This window comes from Podarcis melisellensis (genome assembly GCF_964234715.1).
Source record: "Podarcis melisellensis genome assembly, chromosome: 4".
NCBI lineage: Eukaryota > Metazoa > Chordata > Lepidosauria > Squamata > Lacertidae > Podarcis > Podarcis melisellensis.
In genome coordinates, this window is record NC_138531.1 from 41,084,351 (window position 1) to 41,102,446 (window position 18,096).

At 41.1% G+C, this 18,096-nt stretch overlaps 1 protein-coding gene across 4 annotated transcripts in view; it reads right to left on the minus strand.

The window, feature by feature from the left end:
• The window catches only part of BCLAF3 (BCLAF1 and THRAP3 family member 3), a 30,087-nt gene extending 13,704 nt beyond the window's left edge, over positions 1-16,383 (minus strand). For 2 of the 4 annotated variants that reach the window (XM_081909201.1, XM_081909198.1), the window contains exons 1-5: positions 16,093-16,298; positions 5,246-5,313; positions 4,082-4,657; positions 3,079-3,732; positions 232-410 (exon numbers count right to left, since the gene is read on the minus strand). In XM_081909201.1, the coding sequence (XP_081765327.1) occupies positions 232-410; positions 3,079-3,732; positions 4,082-4,657; positions 5,246-5,286 (1,450 nt within the window). In that variant the 5' untranslated portion in view covers positions 5,287-5,313; positions 16,093-16,298. The other 2 variants (XM_081909200.1, XM_081909199.1) reach the window with 2 other exon arrangements.
• Between the last annotated feature and the right edge of the window lie 1,713 nt (positions 16,384-18,096).

Genomic DNA, 18,096 nt, shown 5'->3' on the forward strand with positions numbered 1-18,096 from the left:
GTAGAAAGCAGTATTTCCTGGATTTACGATGGTAAACTACTAATTTCTTGCTCTGAAATCTGCAAAATATTGCACAGCCATTAAAGAGGGATTATTCTTGCACAACTCCATGAAGTCTATATGATGTTTCACACATCCTGAGCTACTTGGATTAATGAAATTCATAATTTGCTAACACAAAGATGCAGACTACACGACAGATAATGTGCATGTCTAACACTCTGTAACCACCTTTAACTTGATGGATAATTGTGATGATTTCCTGAGCAAATTCTTTTGATGGGTTTTGTTCTACCTTCTGCGTCACAGATTTTATATGCTCAAACACTGGATGGAATTTTTCAGTTTTTCTACCCACAGCTACTAGATCACATGATGTCTGCCTCTCCATGATATGACTAGACGCACTCCTGGAATAAATTTAGACATGTTTAGAAAATATTCCCTCAAATATTTAACATAACAGTAACAATACATTTTAAAAGGTTATTTCAAAGGAAAGTAAAACTAAGTATTCCACAAATGAAGGAAAGGTTTGTGATTTTAATAATGTAATACATATTACTTTTATATTAGGAACACTTCAAGTACTTACCCTTTTTCACAACCAATATACACACAAGTTTTAAAGCAAACACAAAGAGTCAGTTCAACCTATAACATCCTGAAGACAACTCAAAAATTAAGTCTGGACAGAAATGCTGGAGACAGCTTTTGCTTAAATGCCATTTTTGTTTGCTTTCTTATTCTGCTGTTAATAGTGACGTCACTGGGCCAAATTTTAAATAATCATTCTGGATTCTCTGAAAACCATTTTGTGCTAAAATGGTGACCCCAAACATTTGGCTCAGCACTGTTAGAAATCAGTATCTTAGGAAGAAGCCTTATCTCCTCTTTTGAACATGGTACATATAAGATTCCCTCCCATCTTCAGTTTGTAATCGTCTTCCTGCTCTGGTGAGTAGCCTATCCAAGGAAGAAGGTGCTTTCCTTATATCCTTGCCTTGGATGCATGGAATTCCATGGTATTTCAAATGGCTACACTGCATTCTCATTCTCTGGTGTTCTGGTGTCCCTGCGTGGAGCTTTTAGGGTCCTCCCGCAGAAAAGCCCTTCTTTCTCCCATTTGGCAAATCTACAGCATAATCTCTAGGCCATAAGCAATAAACCCTATCTAACCCTGAAGGTGGCACAAAAGGTCATTAAAGATGTTTTTCTAGTAAGGACTGGGGAGTGAATCCAAACATATCTTTGAAGCTTCCTGAGATGGCTCGGGGATGAAGGGAAGCAAGACAGGGACAGGAATGTCAACAGCCCTGTCCAAGGCCTGGTTGCTAAGGAAACAGTGATAAAGTAGGACATTTGAGACCCAAATGGCCTGGGCACTTAGGGACACCCCAAGGTAGTTGTGGGCATAAAGTTACTAGTATGGAGCCATGCATGTTTTACTTTGCAGAAGTATGTTTAGGAATGCTTTGATGTTGCAGAAGTATGTTTAGGAATGCTTTGATGTTTTCTGACTCTTTGTGTGCTGTGTTTGAGTTACTATATAAGCTATGTTCTGATTTTCCACTGGGCAAACCTTCTTCTTAAGTGGCGGTTCGACTAGAACAACCACATTAAGTTGGGCTCTGTCCTACTACCATAGTATCTAATAAACTCTGGGTCCCTAACTGGGTGTCGGACTTGATTTTCTTCCTTGGTTCCATGTTTTATTTAAAGGTGGTCCCTCGCCTGGGTGAGAACAAGTTGGTGTAGAAAGAAATTCTTACCACACTGCTTGTAGGTCAGGATCCAAAAATGCCTATGCAGATACCTAGAGCATTTGGGTGCATAAGAACTGTGTCAATTTCCCTATCCCATTCTGCTACCTACTTGAGATGCACCATGCAAGAGAGGGATGAATGAAGGCAGAAATTGTGGGAGAAGCTGCCCTTTATCTTAGCCTCAGAGTGTACCAGGGCAGAACCCACTTTTGCTAATCTTCTGGAGCAGTTTCTCGGGGGGGGGGTGTCCACAAACAATGTTTTGGAGGGCTTGCAGAAGGCCACGTAAAATTATTTTAATTCCAACGTACCACGTACATTTTAAACTGAACAATAAGTGCATGCTTATTAACAAAATGCACCATGAGATGAATAATTAGGTATCTAAAACTTTTCAAATAAAGACCTTAGGGACTTGAAATGAAAAACATTTGTAAAGAAGTAAGAAAAATTTACAAAAATAGATAACATATCATTTTTGTTTTGGCTGCTACTGGCTTTCTCAAGGCCATCTTAAACAGAATTTGAACACTGCCCTTACCTATCCACTAACATGACTACCCCATGAGATGCTGCAATTTTTCAGCACAGGCAGGGGACCTGAAACTTCACTTATCCATATGGAATTGCAACCCGACTCTCAAAAGGGACAGATGTTATGCTGCCCAGCTGGACTGTGCCACTCCCTTCAGTTTTCTGAATACAGTGGTACCTTGGTTCTCGAACGGCTTAGTTGTTGAATAAATCGGCTCCTGAATGCCACAAACCCAGAAGTAAGTGTTCCGGCTTGCGAACGTTCTTCAGAAGCCGAAGGTCTGATGCAACTTCCGCTTGAGTGCAGAAAGCTCCTGCAGTCAATCGGAAGCCGTGCCTTGGTTTTTGAACGGTTTCGGGAGTTGAACGGACTCCCACAACAGATTAAGTTTGAGAACCAAGGTACCACTGTAGAGAGGCCTAGTACAGAACTGGTCAGAAGCCAAATTACATTTTTTGCTTTTGGAAAGCAGTAGCTGCACTTCAGGACACCCCTACTCTTCTTTAGACTGCCCAAACACTCTTAAGTTAGTTTTCCTTGGTCTCAAGTTCCACTCTCTTCCTTGACCTACACTGGACTGCTGTTGTATATCATATATATCTATACATACATGTATACAACACACACACACAACCACACGAAAGCACACATGGTACACAGCCACTTATGTTCTGTTAATTGAGCTCAATGCTACCATACTATAATGATCAAACAACTTGACATCTTTAATACATTCATAAACATGGATGTTGTTTTTAAAAATCCAAAAGGCAATACCTGTATTTATTTATGGTTTTCTTCATATCCACTTTGACTGTGAGTTTTTCCTTTCTTGTGTGGTGGACATCAGACACTTTTACATCTGAAATTTTGTGATGAGTGTCATGCTGGTCTCTCCTTCCCCTAAAATCCATTTCTTTCCTGAGTCTTTCCTTCTCTTTTTGATCAAAGGGTAAAAGATCAGCATCACTTTTGTGAGATTTAACACATGAATTGTAGCCTTTTCCCGAAATATATTTAACTGATGCTTCTGTATGAAGGTCTTCTGTGTGCCTGACTCTTTCACTGTTATAGTAATTTGAATATTTGCTATTCCAAGCTTCTTTAGGAGAATTATATTTCTTCTCTTCCACCTTCGTATATTTCTCTGCTCTTTCATCAGATATATATTTCCCTCCATCTGGATGTCTATGACGTTTCTGACTATAGTCATATGTAATCTTTGTTTGACAGCTATCACTGTACTCCTTTACAACAGGCCGATGGGTTTGAAGACCAGGGTTTCTTTGCTCTCCCTTTTCTTGGTTGAGTGAAGAATGATCTTGCTTCCACTTGGAATTACTTGCTACTTCTCTATCATCATACCTCTCCAATTCTTTAGCCCTTTTAGACGTGTGCCCATATTCTCTGTTATCACGATCTTCAGGATACCTGTGTTGACATAAAGTAGTTTATACTTGCAGTAAGGAAGAAAATGAGAACTTACGTATGCAGAATGCTGGAAAACACAGGCTTTATGTAGAATGTGTCACCCCATGATCCCTCAAGCCACTAAAGAGAGGGGAAATTATGATCCTTTTATATGCTAGCCACCAACAGGATTAACTTAAAAGATACAATACTGCTCTACCACCAGCAGCCCACAATTAAACTATGTTTTATTCTGTTAGCAAAAAAAAATGGTTTTCAGGGTAGAATCTTCAACTATAAGGACAATCGACTTTCACTTGAGGCTTTACACCATTTAAAAAAAACCATTAAAACTGGGCAATTTCTCTACCTCTTCTGCAAAGAGCTCCTTGGCATAAATTCACTAGAACATCTTCGAGGTGATTGAGTATACTTGTCTTCTTGTAACTGGTGGTGCCTCAAGTCATTTTCATTCCACTTCCTTTCAAAGTTAGTTCCTAATGGCTCATGGAAAGTCTTCATCCCTTTTGTATTTCCAGCAGCAGCTCGGGGGTCTTCATGCATCTCTCTGTCACGTGTTTTGGACGGATAAAAAGAATGGTTGTGTTCTTTGCGAGACATTTCTAGATATCTGGAAGGAAAGTGGCATCTTCCGATATCAGCATTCCTTTCTGGTGAATGTGTCCTACAAGGTTTGTGACTATACATATCTTCCGAAGGGATTCTTTTCAGAGTTGGTGAATATGACCTACATTCATAAAGTCGGTGGTGGTTCGTTTCGTGTGGTGCATATCTAGTATTGGCTTGTCCATATTTCCCATCTTCCACTCTCCACGGCATAGGCTTCTTTGCATCTTTCCGGAAACCTTTGTATTCACAGTCATAATTGCTATGATTGTGCCTTTGTCTGTTGTGTTCCTGACTCCTGAAGGCAGGCGATAAAGACCTACATATAAACACACAAAAACACAATTCCATTTTAACTACTGTAATACAGCTTCTTTAGGCTATATCACAAACTGTGTCCAAAAGTCTCTGGCTGAAATTACCCTGAGTAGCGCATTTTCACTAGCACATGAGGGCTTTGCAGTTGCGACTTGCAGTCTTTCCCATTTTAAAGTCAATTAAAATGCATGTCCTGATACTTAAAAGGACAATAAACACAAAGAACAGGTTCCTGTAAGCAGATCTTCTCCATTATACAAACAGGAATCTCTCAGGAGTTGTGCACACAAAGCTTGCTCTGATCTAATGAATCACACTTAGTAAGCCTCTCCTTATATGCAGTCATTCCAACTCCATTCAAATAGGTATTAGAACACTAATGTGAAGAAAGGAGAAAACACTAAACTTGCATTTCTATTATCAGAATCTCTTTCACATGTGGAGTCCTGAACATATTTACTGTTCTACATTATTAGGACTCAGCCTCAGTCAAACCCTGAAAAAGTCCCTTCTGACAACATCATTTAAGGCTCTCTTCTAGTAAGTTAAGTGAAACCTTTATGATCCGTAGAAAAATATGGACATTTACCTTCGTTTCCATCTTGGTGATCTTGATCGTGATCTAACCATCTTTTCCTATCAATTAATTTATTGAATCTATAAAGAAAATATAAACAAATGACTACTTATTAATAATTGGGATCTGTTACAATTAAAATAGATAACAATTTTAAAATGTTTACACAATATCAGAATACTTTAGTTTAGGCATTTTTTTTAATGTTTAAATGAACAGCCACATTGTGGAAATGAAAAACGAAACAGAACATTTGTACAAGCTATTCCTTTACTTTAAAGCAAAGTAGTAGCAATCTGCTGACTTCATTTCTGCAAGTTAGTACTGATAGTCTGCATCCAACTGGTGCCTTCCTACTGATGAAAGGCTCTTTGATCCAACCGAACCTTCTATTGGACCAGAACAGGAACAGGAATCCTGGCCATCTCAGTTCTCCTTCACATCTACAATCCCCTTCTACACCACATAAATAAAATCTGTTTTGTAGGAGGATTTTTTGGAGGATGTTTTAGAACAGCGTGTGAGATGTAGGGGCTGCAGGGATCACCAAAGAACATCATATACAAAAACAATGAGCTTAATCCACTTCATCTATATCAGGAATGTCCAACTCCCAAGAGACTGTGATCTCTTCACAGAATATAAAAGTGGAAGTGGTATACCCATTTGGGGAGGTGGGGGGGGTCAAGGTGGTTGAGCTTTTTTTAGGGGGCCGCAGCAAATATTTCAGCCGCTGGGGAGGCTACAACATAAATCTATTAACAGAAAGTCATCCTGCCAGCGGAAACTCCATCTTCCAGTCTTGAAATTGTGTGCAGATAAAGGAAAGAGGGAGGAGCGGAGCCGAATGCGCCTTTTACCCCGTGGACAAAAATGAGCCCGTGACTCAAATACTGCTCAGAAGCTTCAGCTATGGCACTTCCGGATAAGTTGGATTAGTGGGAATTTAATTGGTATAAACTAGCTCTGTTAAGAAGCTAGTAAACCAATGCGGGAATCCCAGGTTTTCAGAACACCTACTTATAAAAAGTGGAAGCATTTGAGATAATCTTTACATTCATAAGCACCTTGTATAAGGCATGTACAGTGGTACCTCGGGTTAAGTACTTAATTCATTCCGGAGGTCCGTACTTAACCTGAAACTGTTCTTAACCTGAAACACCACTTTAGCTAATGGGGCCTCTTGCTGCCGCTGCACGATTTCTGTTCTCATCCTGAAGCAAAGTTCTTAACCTGAAGCACTATTTCTGGGTTAGCGGAGTCTATAACCTGAAGTGTATGTAACCTGAAGCGTATGTAACCTGAGGTAGCACTGTATAAGGCAATTTTAAAGGCCCAAGTTCAAAGGCTTCCTGGACAATAAAAAATTAGCAGCAGAGTATGTAATATATTTATGTCAGGATTACTCATAGTTTGTTAAATTCTATTTCTGAATCCCAACTGAGACCAAGACATTGTCTCTGTACATAGGGGTGTGGTGTTTGCTTATTATGTCTGCTACCTGAACAACTACATTCAGGGAAGTGGTAGCAACAAACATAGAGGCATCCAAGTATACTGCAATCGGAGATTGCTACACAAGACTGCCCACTTTTGTGGCCTCTTTTACAATACTCCATAGTACTTCTATGGACAGTCTGGTGGTGCCATCCATACGTGAAATCTGCACAGCAAAAACTGTTCAGTAAAAACCTGAGAGGCATGGCATCTTCAGTGGCTGCAGAGTCGCTTTCTCCACATGTGAAAAAAATGGTGGAAGTAAAGTATGTGCCATTTAAACCTTTTCAAATAGGCAAGGATTTTTCAGCCAGGCACTGTTTTAATGTTATTATCAAACTACAGTATAACAATTCTCTGTCTATTCAACAAAAATATTTCAAATAATTTATTAAAGGCCAATGAATATAGTAACACAAGCCAGTCTACTTCACCAGATGCATTACAACAAATCTGCTCCCATTAAGGAATCATAAGAGTCTTTGTTGTTGTTTTCTTCAACATACCAACCCTGCTACCACTTAGAAGATAATATTCATATGTTGTGGGGTGAACCAACCAAACAGGTCCTTTTCCCATGCACCGTATTTACAAACATAGCCCTTTCTTTCTCTGTTTTAACAGAATCCTACCTTTTGCTGGGACCCGGTGGCGCTGTGGGTTAAACAACAGAGCCAAGCACTTGCCGATCAGAAGGCCGGCGGTTTGAATCCCCGTGACGGGGTGAGCTCCCGTTGCTCAGTCCCTGCTCCTGCCAACCTAGCAGTTCAAAAGCACGTCAAAGTGCAAGTAGATAAATAGGTACCACTCCGGCAGGAAGGTAAACAGCGTTTCTGTGCGCTGCTCTGGTTCGCCAGAAGTGGCTTAGTTATGCTGGCCACATGACCCGGAAGCTGTACGCCAGTGCCCTCGGCTAGTAAAGCGAGATGAGTACCGCAGCCCCAGAGTCATCCGCGACTGGACCTAACGGTCAGGGGTCCCTTTACCCTCACCTTTTGCACAGAGTATTGTAAAATGAACGTCTTCTCTTGCCTACTGTCTTACACATTCAGTTTTTCACTTGTTAATGGAACAGCAACATGAAATATGTTCTAATATCAGAACTGTTTCTACACAGTGCTCACTTACGAATAGAATAACAGTCCTATCCATGTCCCAAATGACTACACAAAGCCAAGAAAAATACCATAAAAATCACAGCCCTACCAATCCCAAAGTTGGATATGTGTGACAGAAATCACAGCCAAGAAAAAGGACTTGTCATCCAAACAGCAATGCAATCACATTGGTAGCGTGGGAAAGACTGACATCATGCATAGGATCTTGCTTCAGGATAAAGAGTACTAGCATAATTTACAGGACAGACACTCCTTTCACCTTGTGGAAAGAAACCGTTCACATAAGAGTCTTTAAAATTCACCCCAAAGTCAAGTCATTTAACATCTTGACAGGGATGTTTAATCCATTTTGAGGACAAAAAAATTACTACAAAAGTTACTCAATTTGTTTTGCTACTCTTGAAAGAAATGTGAACAATGATTTATATATTTACCCAAATCCTTACATCCTTTTAATACAACTTGAATCTGCTCACCCTTCCTTCTGCTGGCTACCAAAATTAAAGTACAGGAAACAAAATGTTTTGGGAAATAGCTCTGGATGATAAACAGATGCACATATGACACTCCTTTAGATGAAGAGACATAATTTAAAAAGTTATTCCAAAGGCTTGCCCTGTGTGACTTCAACCTTTGTGGGTGGGTGGCAGCTGCCAAGCCTAGGATGTAACTGCTTTAGGCAAATGGGTGGGTATTGTGGCATGCCTTTACATTTCTGTAAGTAAGTAAAACCTGTTGTCAGTAACTCAGGTGCAATACAAATTCACAACATTTTAGGCAGAAGTAAGGTAAGGTCCCTTTTTCTATGGAGACTGGAAGGCATCAATAAACCATTTTGCAATCCACAAGACAACGTTTAGAAGATGTTGACATTTGGGGCAAACACTTGGAATTCCTTTGTAAAGATATCTACACAACATGCCAAGGCGGCTATCCTGTGTGTACTTGCTTCACAATAAGACTCACTAAAAATAATTTAAGATAAAGTCTCAGTTACCAGAGCAGTAATTTCTTTTTTTGAGGAAATGTCCCTACACAGAGAGATATGCAAGAACACAACCTTTGTCATGGTCACTGGCTTCTATCCAGTTTTCAACAGAGGATACTTTCAGACTGACAATTGCTTTCTTGTATTGTCATCTGTTTCTGAAACATCTATGTAACTAATAGCCTGAATGGAATTTGACTTTGCCTAATGGAAAGGTAATATATTTAAAAGTGTTTGAAAAGAAAGATCTATAAAATGAGGAAGGTTATAGGATTCATTATGCAGGAATGAGAATTGAAGATATGTGTTTGACTTCTCCTCTCCTTCCCACCCCTCACACCCGTCCAAATCAAAGCAGCAATAAGCAATATTGGTTCTGTGAGTCCCAATGATTACATAAAATCATTTTCGAAAGTTATATTCTGCCCCTCATCTCAACCTCAACACCATGCTCCAGATGTTCCACAGAGTCAAACCACAACAGAAATGAAAATGGCAAGTTCTAATCAGTTTGAAAAGCACAAAGGTTGTCAAATGACTTGTTATATAAACCATATCCCTGAGAAAAAGGAAACATTTTTATTTCTTCCACCTTGACAATGCAAAACATAGAAGTTGAGAACCCCCAAAATGACATTTGAACAGGCTTTTGTTGCTCTGCATGCTGCCTGTCCCCCTTTATGATTCATTTCTACAGCACCTACTCTAACCTTGCTACTGCTTCAGTTGCTTCACTCAGAATCATAGATCCAGGAATTGACTCACAGGTCCCTTCCTTTTCCCAGCTGCCACTGGGGAAACTGTTTATCCCAACTTCACAGGACCTCTGATTATGTCTCATCTTAGACAGTCATGACTAGAACAAAATATGAACAAAATATGAGGTTCAGACTACAATCCTAACCACATATACCTGCAAACCCCACTAAATCCAACAGGAATTACTTCTGAGTAGACATGGTTAGGGTTGCACTACACACACACTTTGGGCTCTCAGGTGAACAGCCCTCAAGAGCATCCTGGGACTAGGCCTCACATTCTGATAATGGAGTATTCAACAGCCAGGGTGAATTTATATAGCCCTACTCTTACACTGAAGGGACGTGGGTGGTGCTGTGGGTTAAACCACAGAGCCTAGGACTTGCCAATCAGAAGGTCGGCGGTTCAAATCCCTGCGACGGGGTGAGCTCCCGTCACTCGGTCCCTGCTTCTGCCAACCTAGCAGTTCGAAAGCATGTCAAAGTGCAAGTAGATAAATAGGTACCGCTCTGATGGGAAGGTAAATGGCGTTTCCATGCGCTGCTCTGGTTCACCAGAAGCAGCTTAGTCATGCTGGCCACATGACCCGGAAGCTGTACGCTGGCTCCCTCGGCCTATAAACCGAGATGAGCGCACCGAGATGAGCGCCACAACCCCAGAGTTGGCCACAACTGGACCTAATGGTCAGGAGTCCCTTTACCTTTACTCTTACATTGACAAGACACACAAATCTGTTTCTGTCATTATTAATAACTATGTGTCTAATACAGGAAGATTTGGGAAGGCAAAAGGTACATGGCCTTCTGCCACAAGGCAAAAGCAGCATTTCTCTCTTGGGGGTGAGTAGAAGACCTCCACCACTGTCCCTGTTATCTGGTGGCTATGGATCACCCCATGACCAGGAAGGGATGCTTTGCTGTTAGGTTGGATAAAGCTTTCACCTCATCCTGTACCTGCCAACTAGTTAAGAGGACCAAAGTGCTCCACACTGAGAATCATGGCAGTGTAGGACACTGTCATCACATGGACAGTTCCACCTTTTTCAGGTTACCTCAGGTAAAAACCCCAAACCATTACTATTCAAAACCTTACATGGGCTTCATCAATTGCGCTATTTTATCCTTTACACTGCAATCTATGCAACAGTCACAGGCTTTCACACTGACATAGTCTAAAAATTCTGTGGGTAGAATTCACCTGACAAATTCCACCAGTACAACCCCCTGTTTAAGGGCTTTCACTTGCACAACAGGGTTTCCACCCTGCTCCCCCTATGAAATTAGGGGAGAAATCAAAACTAGCTTGGCTGTAGATACTCAGGGATTTTTGAAACATTTTTTTATACTGTGGCCGCCACCTTGACAACAGCTAAAATTCTTCTGCATCCATGGGTATTGCTGCTTCTGCTTCAGTTAATTTAGCATACTGCAGAGGGGACATTGCATAACCTAGCACAATAAACATCAGTGTTACACACAAACCAAGGAAGGCTAGCTTTTTCCAAGAATGCATTAAAGTACTCCAAAATGGACTATAATGTTAGAATCCAAAGATCTGGCAGCTGCAAATGCATATGGATAGAATTAGGCACTGGTGCTTCCAGAATAAAAGTCATGATCAAAGGAAAACACTACTGTTTGGCCTGAGGCCCTCCACAAAAGTATATATGCTAGATGCCAGAAACCCAGAGGCTTTGGCTTGATGATCAACTTCTCATCCGTCTCTCCTCACTATGAGAGATTTTTAGGTGAGCAGGTGAATGGAGTGCATGGTACAGTAGTTTAGTTGGTAACCACACAGGAACAAGGAAGAAAGGAAACTGGCAACAGTATGTTGCAAATGTACTCAAGGACTCCTGGAGCTACTATGAGCCAAGTGATGGTAGCATGAACAACATACTTTAATTTTTTTAGCAGTATCAATTTTCTTGGATTCTGTATAAGAAATCCCTTGCATATTGTGTTAAGGTTTTTGTTAACGCAATATGAACCAGAACGCTAGGCTGTAAAGCTGCTGCAGAAGCTAACACAAAACTACATTTGACGAAAACAGGGGCTGGGGAAACCCAGATGTCCAGTGTATAAATAATAAATTATTATTATAAATTATTATTAATTCTAAATGATCCCTGAGTCAGATGGATGTTGGTGCCATTCCTGCTGAAACTGTTATAAAAAGGAGAAAGGGGTCTGTGATTATGTTCTACAAATAACAGTTACACATAATTGATTTTTGCATTTTTAACTGTACTATTGAGGTTTTTCCTCATGTTATGTTTAATTCCTTTCTGTTTCTAATATTTACTGAAGATACAGTGGTACCTTAGTACTCAAAACGGCTTGGCTCCTGAACAAATCAGCTCCCGAATGCCGCAAACCCAGAAGTAAGTGTTCCTGTTTGCAAATGTTTTTTTGAAAACCAAATGTCCGACACAGCTCCTGCTTGAGTGCAGGAAGCTCCTACAGTCAACTGGAAGCCGCATCTTGGTTTTTGAATGGTTTCAGGAGTCAAACAGACTCCTGGAACGGATTAAGTTTGAGAACCAAGGTACCACTGTAGTCCTATCTCACAATACTTAAAATGTTTACATTGTGTACTTACTATGGTATTCATGCAGTAGGCGCTAGAAAGCAGAGCACGAACATAATATTGTACAACTTGAGATGTTCTCTTCAACATACAACACTTTAACTACTCCTTTAACTACTTTGCATTATGCATGTTTGAGCACATATCAGCTTTGAAAAAGAAGTCCTAAAGTTACCAGCCCTTATGTTGACACACACTCTTATTAGTCATTTGTAGAACATCTGAGGTTTGAAAGAAAAATAATAATCAGCTCTTCCAGTTTAGGAAAGGTTCATTATATAGTGGCCTGGAGGTGATACTTGCCATAGGAAGCCAGGCAACAAGCTATATATCTCACACAAATTTGCCTGCATACCTAAGGTCTTCAAAGAAAGTTTACATAATGTAGTTCCTCCCTCCATCATTTTTATAGAAAGAACAGTGCCTGAAACAAGATATTTATCCAAGAGTTTAAAGTTCTTTCTTATAAAACTTGCTGCCACAACAAGCACAGTTCAATTTTGCCACAAAATTATTAAGATTTGTATTAGATGGTTTTGAATGATTTTTTCCACAGCCCTGCCCTAGGGCAGTGGAAACCAGGATGTCAGTCTAAACAGACTACTACATCTGGAGAATGCATTTAGCTTTGAAAAACAATCTGGTAGAAAGTGAAAATTGTCTTGTGACCATACTTCTATGACTGAAATTTAACATTTATTCATTTAAAAATACTGCACTCAATTTAAGTATTTAAATTGATAATTTAATGATGACAATAAGTTCACAGTGGAGACCCTAAGACAGCTGATGACACCTTGTACATCTCCTCCTGGCAACTCTGCAGCCAAGCTGGTGCCCGTGCCAAACATATTGCTCTGCTTTCCTTTAGACCACATCAGCAAGGCTGAGAAGGAGGTATTGTCTTCTGGGTGAGCCAGGACCTCCATACACCCTGCCCAGACATGCACCCTGGGGCGGTTTTTTCAGTGCTGCTAACACAGTGGTTTGACTTCACCCTGGAACCAGAATCACTCTTGAGATGGATGCCAACAGCAAGCTGAGAAATCAACTATAAAGAAACTTCAAAAAAGAACACAACAGCATGTGCTTATGCCAAATAAACTGATGCCAATTCTATTAGAGGTGGCAAAAAAAAATCAAAGTCACAAATTGATTAGTTTTTTTCACTGCTATGGATGCTTTGAAAATCATATTCCAAATGCCAAACTCACAATCAAACACATTTAACTACCTTCAGACAAAACCTTGTTCTCAAGCAATTGGTTTTGCTTAAGTGTCCTTGCATGCTTGCAGAAAGAGCAAAATGGAAATTCATGAAATTTCAGAGTTATGCCTTCCTCTTATCTTTCAGCAAATATAATTGGGTGGTGCAAAGATTTGTGGGAACCATGACTCGAGGTTTTAGATTACACTCCTATGTATTAGAAAAACTCTGTTTCTTTGCAAACCAGTATGTTTCAACATGAACACTTTTGTTTAGGCAATATATATTATATCACCAAACTGGAAATTTGATTTAAATCTATTGGGCAATATTCAGTGTTTGTCACACTCCAAGAGTACATCCACTGAAATAAACAGATTACAAGTCAATCAATTTCAATGGGTCTATTCAAAGTATGATTAATGTGGTCTCCAACCAAACACAGCTCCATCTACTCTGAAGCAAAGAGAATCCAAAAGAAGAGTGACATTAGTAACCTAAGCTTATGGAAAAAGCAGGTGCATACAATGTATGTAGAGGTGAAAGAAAAATAGCAATTTATTCTATAACCCAAACTGTTAAAATAGAAACTTTCAAAACTGTAGTGCCCAAGAACAACTGACAATCAGTTCCATTTTATAATTTTGGGGCATATAAATAAAAACCTAGGGAAGTAAGAGCAGATGTGCACCACCACCCTAAGGCAACTGAACAAAAATGAATTTGTAATTATACACTTAGTGTAAGAAGGAGATGTACTATATTATTTATAACTAACTGAATTCACATAAGACTCTGCTGAGCAAGTCTAAGATCTGAAGAAAATTAACTTGCCAAAGGTTCACAGCCCTACAGACAAGCTAAAAGTATAGCACTTTGCTGAGCGATACCCAACAATTCCAGGCACTGTCAACCACTCCTCTCTTCACCCCATGAAAAATCACAACGCTCAACGAACCCAATGAAATGGAAAGCAAAACTTCAGACATTTATGAAAGAGTTATTTAAGAGTTCTCTCATGTGCAAATACAAAGATAAGAGCAACCCACTGGATCTGACCAAAGGTCTGTCTAGTCCAGTATCCTGTTCTCACAGTGGGCAGTCAGATGTGTCTGGGTACTCCACAAGCAAGGCAACAACCCACACCCATAGTTGCTACCTAGGCAAGGGATAGGAAAAGCGGTAATGAAAGCAGTTCCCACTTGTTATCTTCTCAACATATGTTTCTGTCTGTCTTTATCACTTCTCCCAAGTACCAGTTTATCTGAAGCATCAATAGGAGATGGCTATTGCCTTCATGTCTGTTTGCAGGCTTCTCAGACACATCTGGTTGGCCACTATTGTAACTCTGCTTCAGGTTTCTGGTATCCAAAGCGGTATTCTGGCAGATGGAAAAATAGAGAGTTCGATATACAAATACTGTACAAACTTACATATCTCACCATATTGTAGGGAATCAAACATCTGATTTCCTCCACAACAGTCCAAGCTGGTTCCTTGCTTTCGTATCAGCCTATATATTTCAGATCACTTAGGCGCTAGTATTACATTTTTAGAAACCAGCTAATTTTTTTTTTTTAAAACCAGGTGATCAGCTGTTCTTTTTACAGCCCTAACCTAGCAGATATTAATCCCTCTTTTTGTGCTCCAAATCATGGTGGTTAAAGATTCTTACATGTTTACATGTTAATTTATTTTATTAACATTTGTATACTGCCCTTCATTCAATGATCTCAAGGCAATTCATTGCATAAAAATGCAAGATAAAAGCACAAAATACGTAATAAAAACAACAAACCAAACCAACACCTCCTCCCCATTTTAAAAAAAATATTGTATGTTAGTCAGCCAAAGGCCTTGTTGAAGAGGAATGCTTTTGCTTGGCACGTAAAGATGTATAATGAAAGTGCCAGCCAAACCTCCCTTGGGAGAGCATGCCACAAATGGGGAGCCAGCGCAGAAAAGGCCCTGTTGTCACCCTATGGTCCTCTTGTGAAGGTGGCACTGAAAGAAGAGATTAAATCCACTGCAACAATTTTGAGCACAGTGCTACAGAATGGCAACGATTCTGATTTAATATGTTATTAAGAATACAGTTTTCCTTACAATTTGCCGCACTATTGCCAAACTACCACTCTCACAATTTAGACATCTAGTTGAGGGGTTTTTTTTGGGGGGGGGGGTTAAACCCCAGGCTAATTTACTCTAATGAGCCTTTTATCTCATGCCACAGCAAAGAACTTAGACCCTATAAAGAACACCCTGAACCCACCGAATGACCGATATCGTGGCTCTCTACACTTTAAAAAACCGTTCGCGGTAGGTAAGCACGGACCAAGGAAAGGATGACCAGGGTGGGGGGCAGCACCCCAGCCCACCCCCAAATACGAAACTGAAGTATCTCTTGTGTGTGACAATATAATAACTGCGGGTAGTTTTAAGCGTGGCAGAGAAAGCGGGATGTCGCTTCTCGGGACAGGGCGGCTAAACGGGACGAGGGGGGGGCAGGTGGGGGGGGAGAATTCGGCTTCAGACCCAGAAAAAGGTGGAGGGGAAGGTGCAGCTCCCTTTCCCTCAACAGAATCCCCTGGGGGGGGCGGACACACCCCCCCCGCCGCCCTCGACCTTCCCACCTCAGCCCTGGGGAGAGTCTCGGCCTCGGCAGGCCGGGAAGGAGGGGGCGGTGTCCCGAGACACTTGCCTCACCACACTTGCCTCTTCCAGGTCGCGGCGTCTCTCAGCCTCCTCGCCCGCCACTGCAGCTGCCGCTTCTCCGACAGGACCTGCCTCCGCCCTCCTTCCTCCTCGGAGCGCCCACCTCGAGGCTTCTCCCAGGCCCCGCGGCGGGAGGAGGAGGAGGAGAGAGCGAGAAACAGAGAGGAGGAAGCGCCCTTCTCCACCGGCCAGGCCTACCTACCTCGCCCACCCCGGCCCAGGCGTAAGGGCCGGGCCAAGTGCCCCGGAAGTAAAGGGGCGGGGAAGGAGCGAATGCCGACGCTTCCCTGGCGACCCTCGCGGGGCCCGGAGGAATCCCTCGCTGCTGCTCTCTTGGCCCGACATGCGCGCGTCTTCCTTCCCCGCTTCGTTAAAATAAAAGAGACGCAGCCGTATATTCTGGCATTCTTCACGTATACACACACACACACACACACACACGAAGCAGTGCATTTCTTTCTTCCCTTAGTATTGTTTCTTCTGACTGCCTTTTGGGTGTGGGGCTCGGGACAGCCTTTGTAATTTTTATTTTGTTTAATGCCTCGAAATTGTATTTACCCGGAAAGGCGGCCTAAAAATACTTGACTGTAAAACAGACATAAACATAAAAGGGCGTTAAACTCCACATGGCGCACTACTGAGGCTGACTGTACATTAATCGCAGTTGTGTGGAGGTACACTGTTTTTCTCCAAACCTGGGTCTTCCCCCCCCAGCTGTTTTTTGGACTACAGCTCCCATCATCCCTAGCTAGCAGGAACAGTGGTCAGGGATGATGGGAATTGTAATCCAAAAAACAGCTGGAGACCCAAGTTGGGGAAACGCTGCCTGGCTACTCTGGCGAGAGAAAATGCGCTTTTTATACATGCCAAAAAGGTACTCCAGTCACATAGCCCAAGGCAGGCTTGGCGTTCAGATTCTGCTCCACAGCTGAGCTTTGACTGATGAATCAGCCCTCCCTTGCTTAGCAGGGATCTCTCATTCTCATCCTTGCTTCATTTTGGGAGCAAAAATAAAGTACTCTTTCCCAGCTGTATCGATAAGGAGACTTGGAGAACTAAAAATGTTCTGAGACATTTCCCTTTAGCAACATCAAAAGGGTACTGGCCTGCTATGGATTTCAGAACTTTCACTGTAGTTATCTTTTTAAAAATAATATTAGAGTTTAATGCTACGCATACTTGCATGGGAATGAATCCCACAAAACTCAATAGGACTTTTATCCAAAAACCATTGAACTATAATTTCAATTAGTTTCCTAAAACTGTTCACATGGAAATAATAAATCTCACTTTCCCTAATGTACAAATGGGACTGCAAAATCAATGTATTATCTATAACCTATATATCCAATAGCTAGCATATGGGCTGGGAACCACAAATTCACAAGTGTTCAACTACTTAGGAATTGGAAGAAGTCATAAGATAGATACAAGAAAAGTATAGTAGTTAAACTTGGAAAATATCTGGGCACAGTGCAAAGGTATTGCATAGGAACACAGAAAGCAGCCTTATACTGAATCTACATGGCTCAGCCCCACCACACTGAGTGGTAGCAACCTGAAACACGGTTTCAGATGGGACATTCCCAGCCCACTCGGAGGTGCTGGGAATTGAATATAGGACGTTCTACATACCAAACAAGTGCTCTAAGGTTTCACCTACACAAGATAATGCAATTTATGTCCGCAATGCTGTTCCAAATTTAGTTTTTTCTCTTTCCTTTAATGGACTAATCTCTGAGCTAATTCTCATGTATTTACTTTTCTTGTTCACGTCCCTTTGGATTTGTATATTTAGATTATTTTTTTGTGGCTAAATAACTGTTCAAAATATTACATGTGTGTCATGCAACTCATATACACAGTTGGCACAACATCCTGAATTATGAGACCCCAAGGAACAAACACAGCAAAGACTTGTGGCATCTTAAAGATTAGCAAATTACGGTAGATACGGCATAAGTCTTCATGGGCTAGAGCCCACTTCATT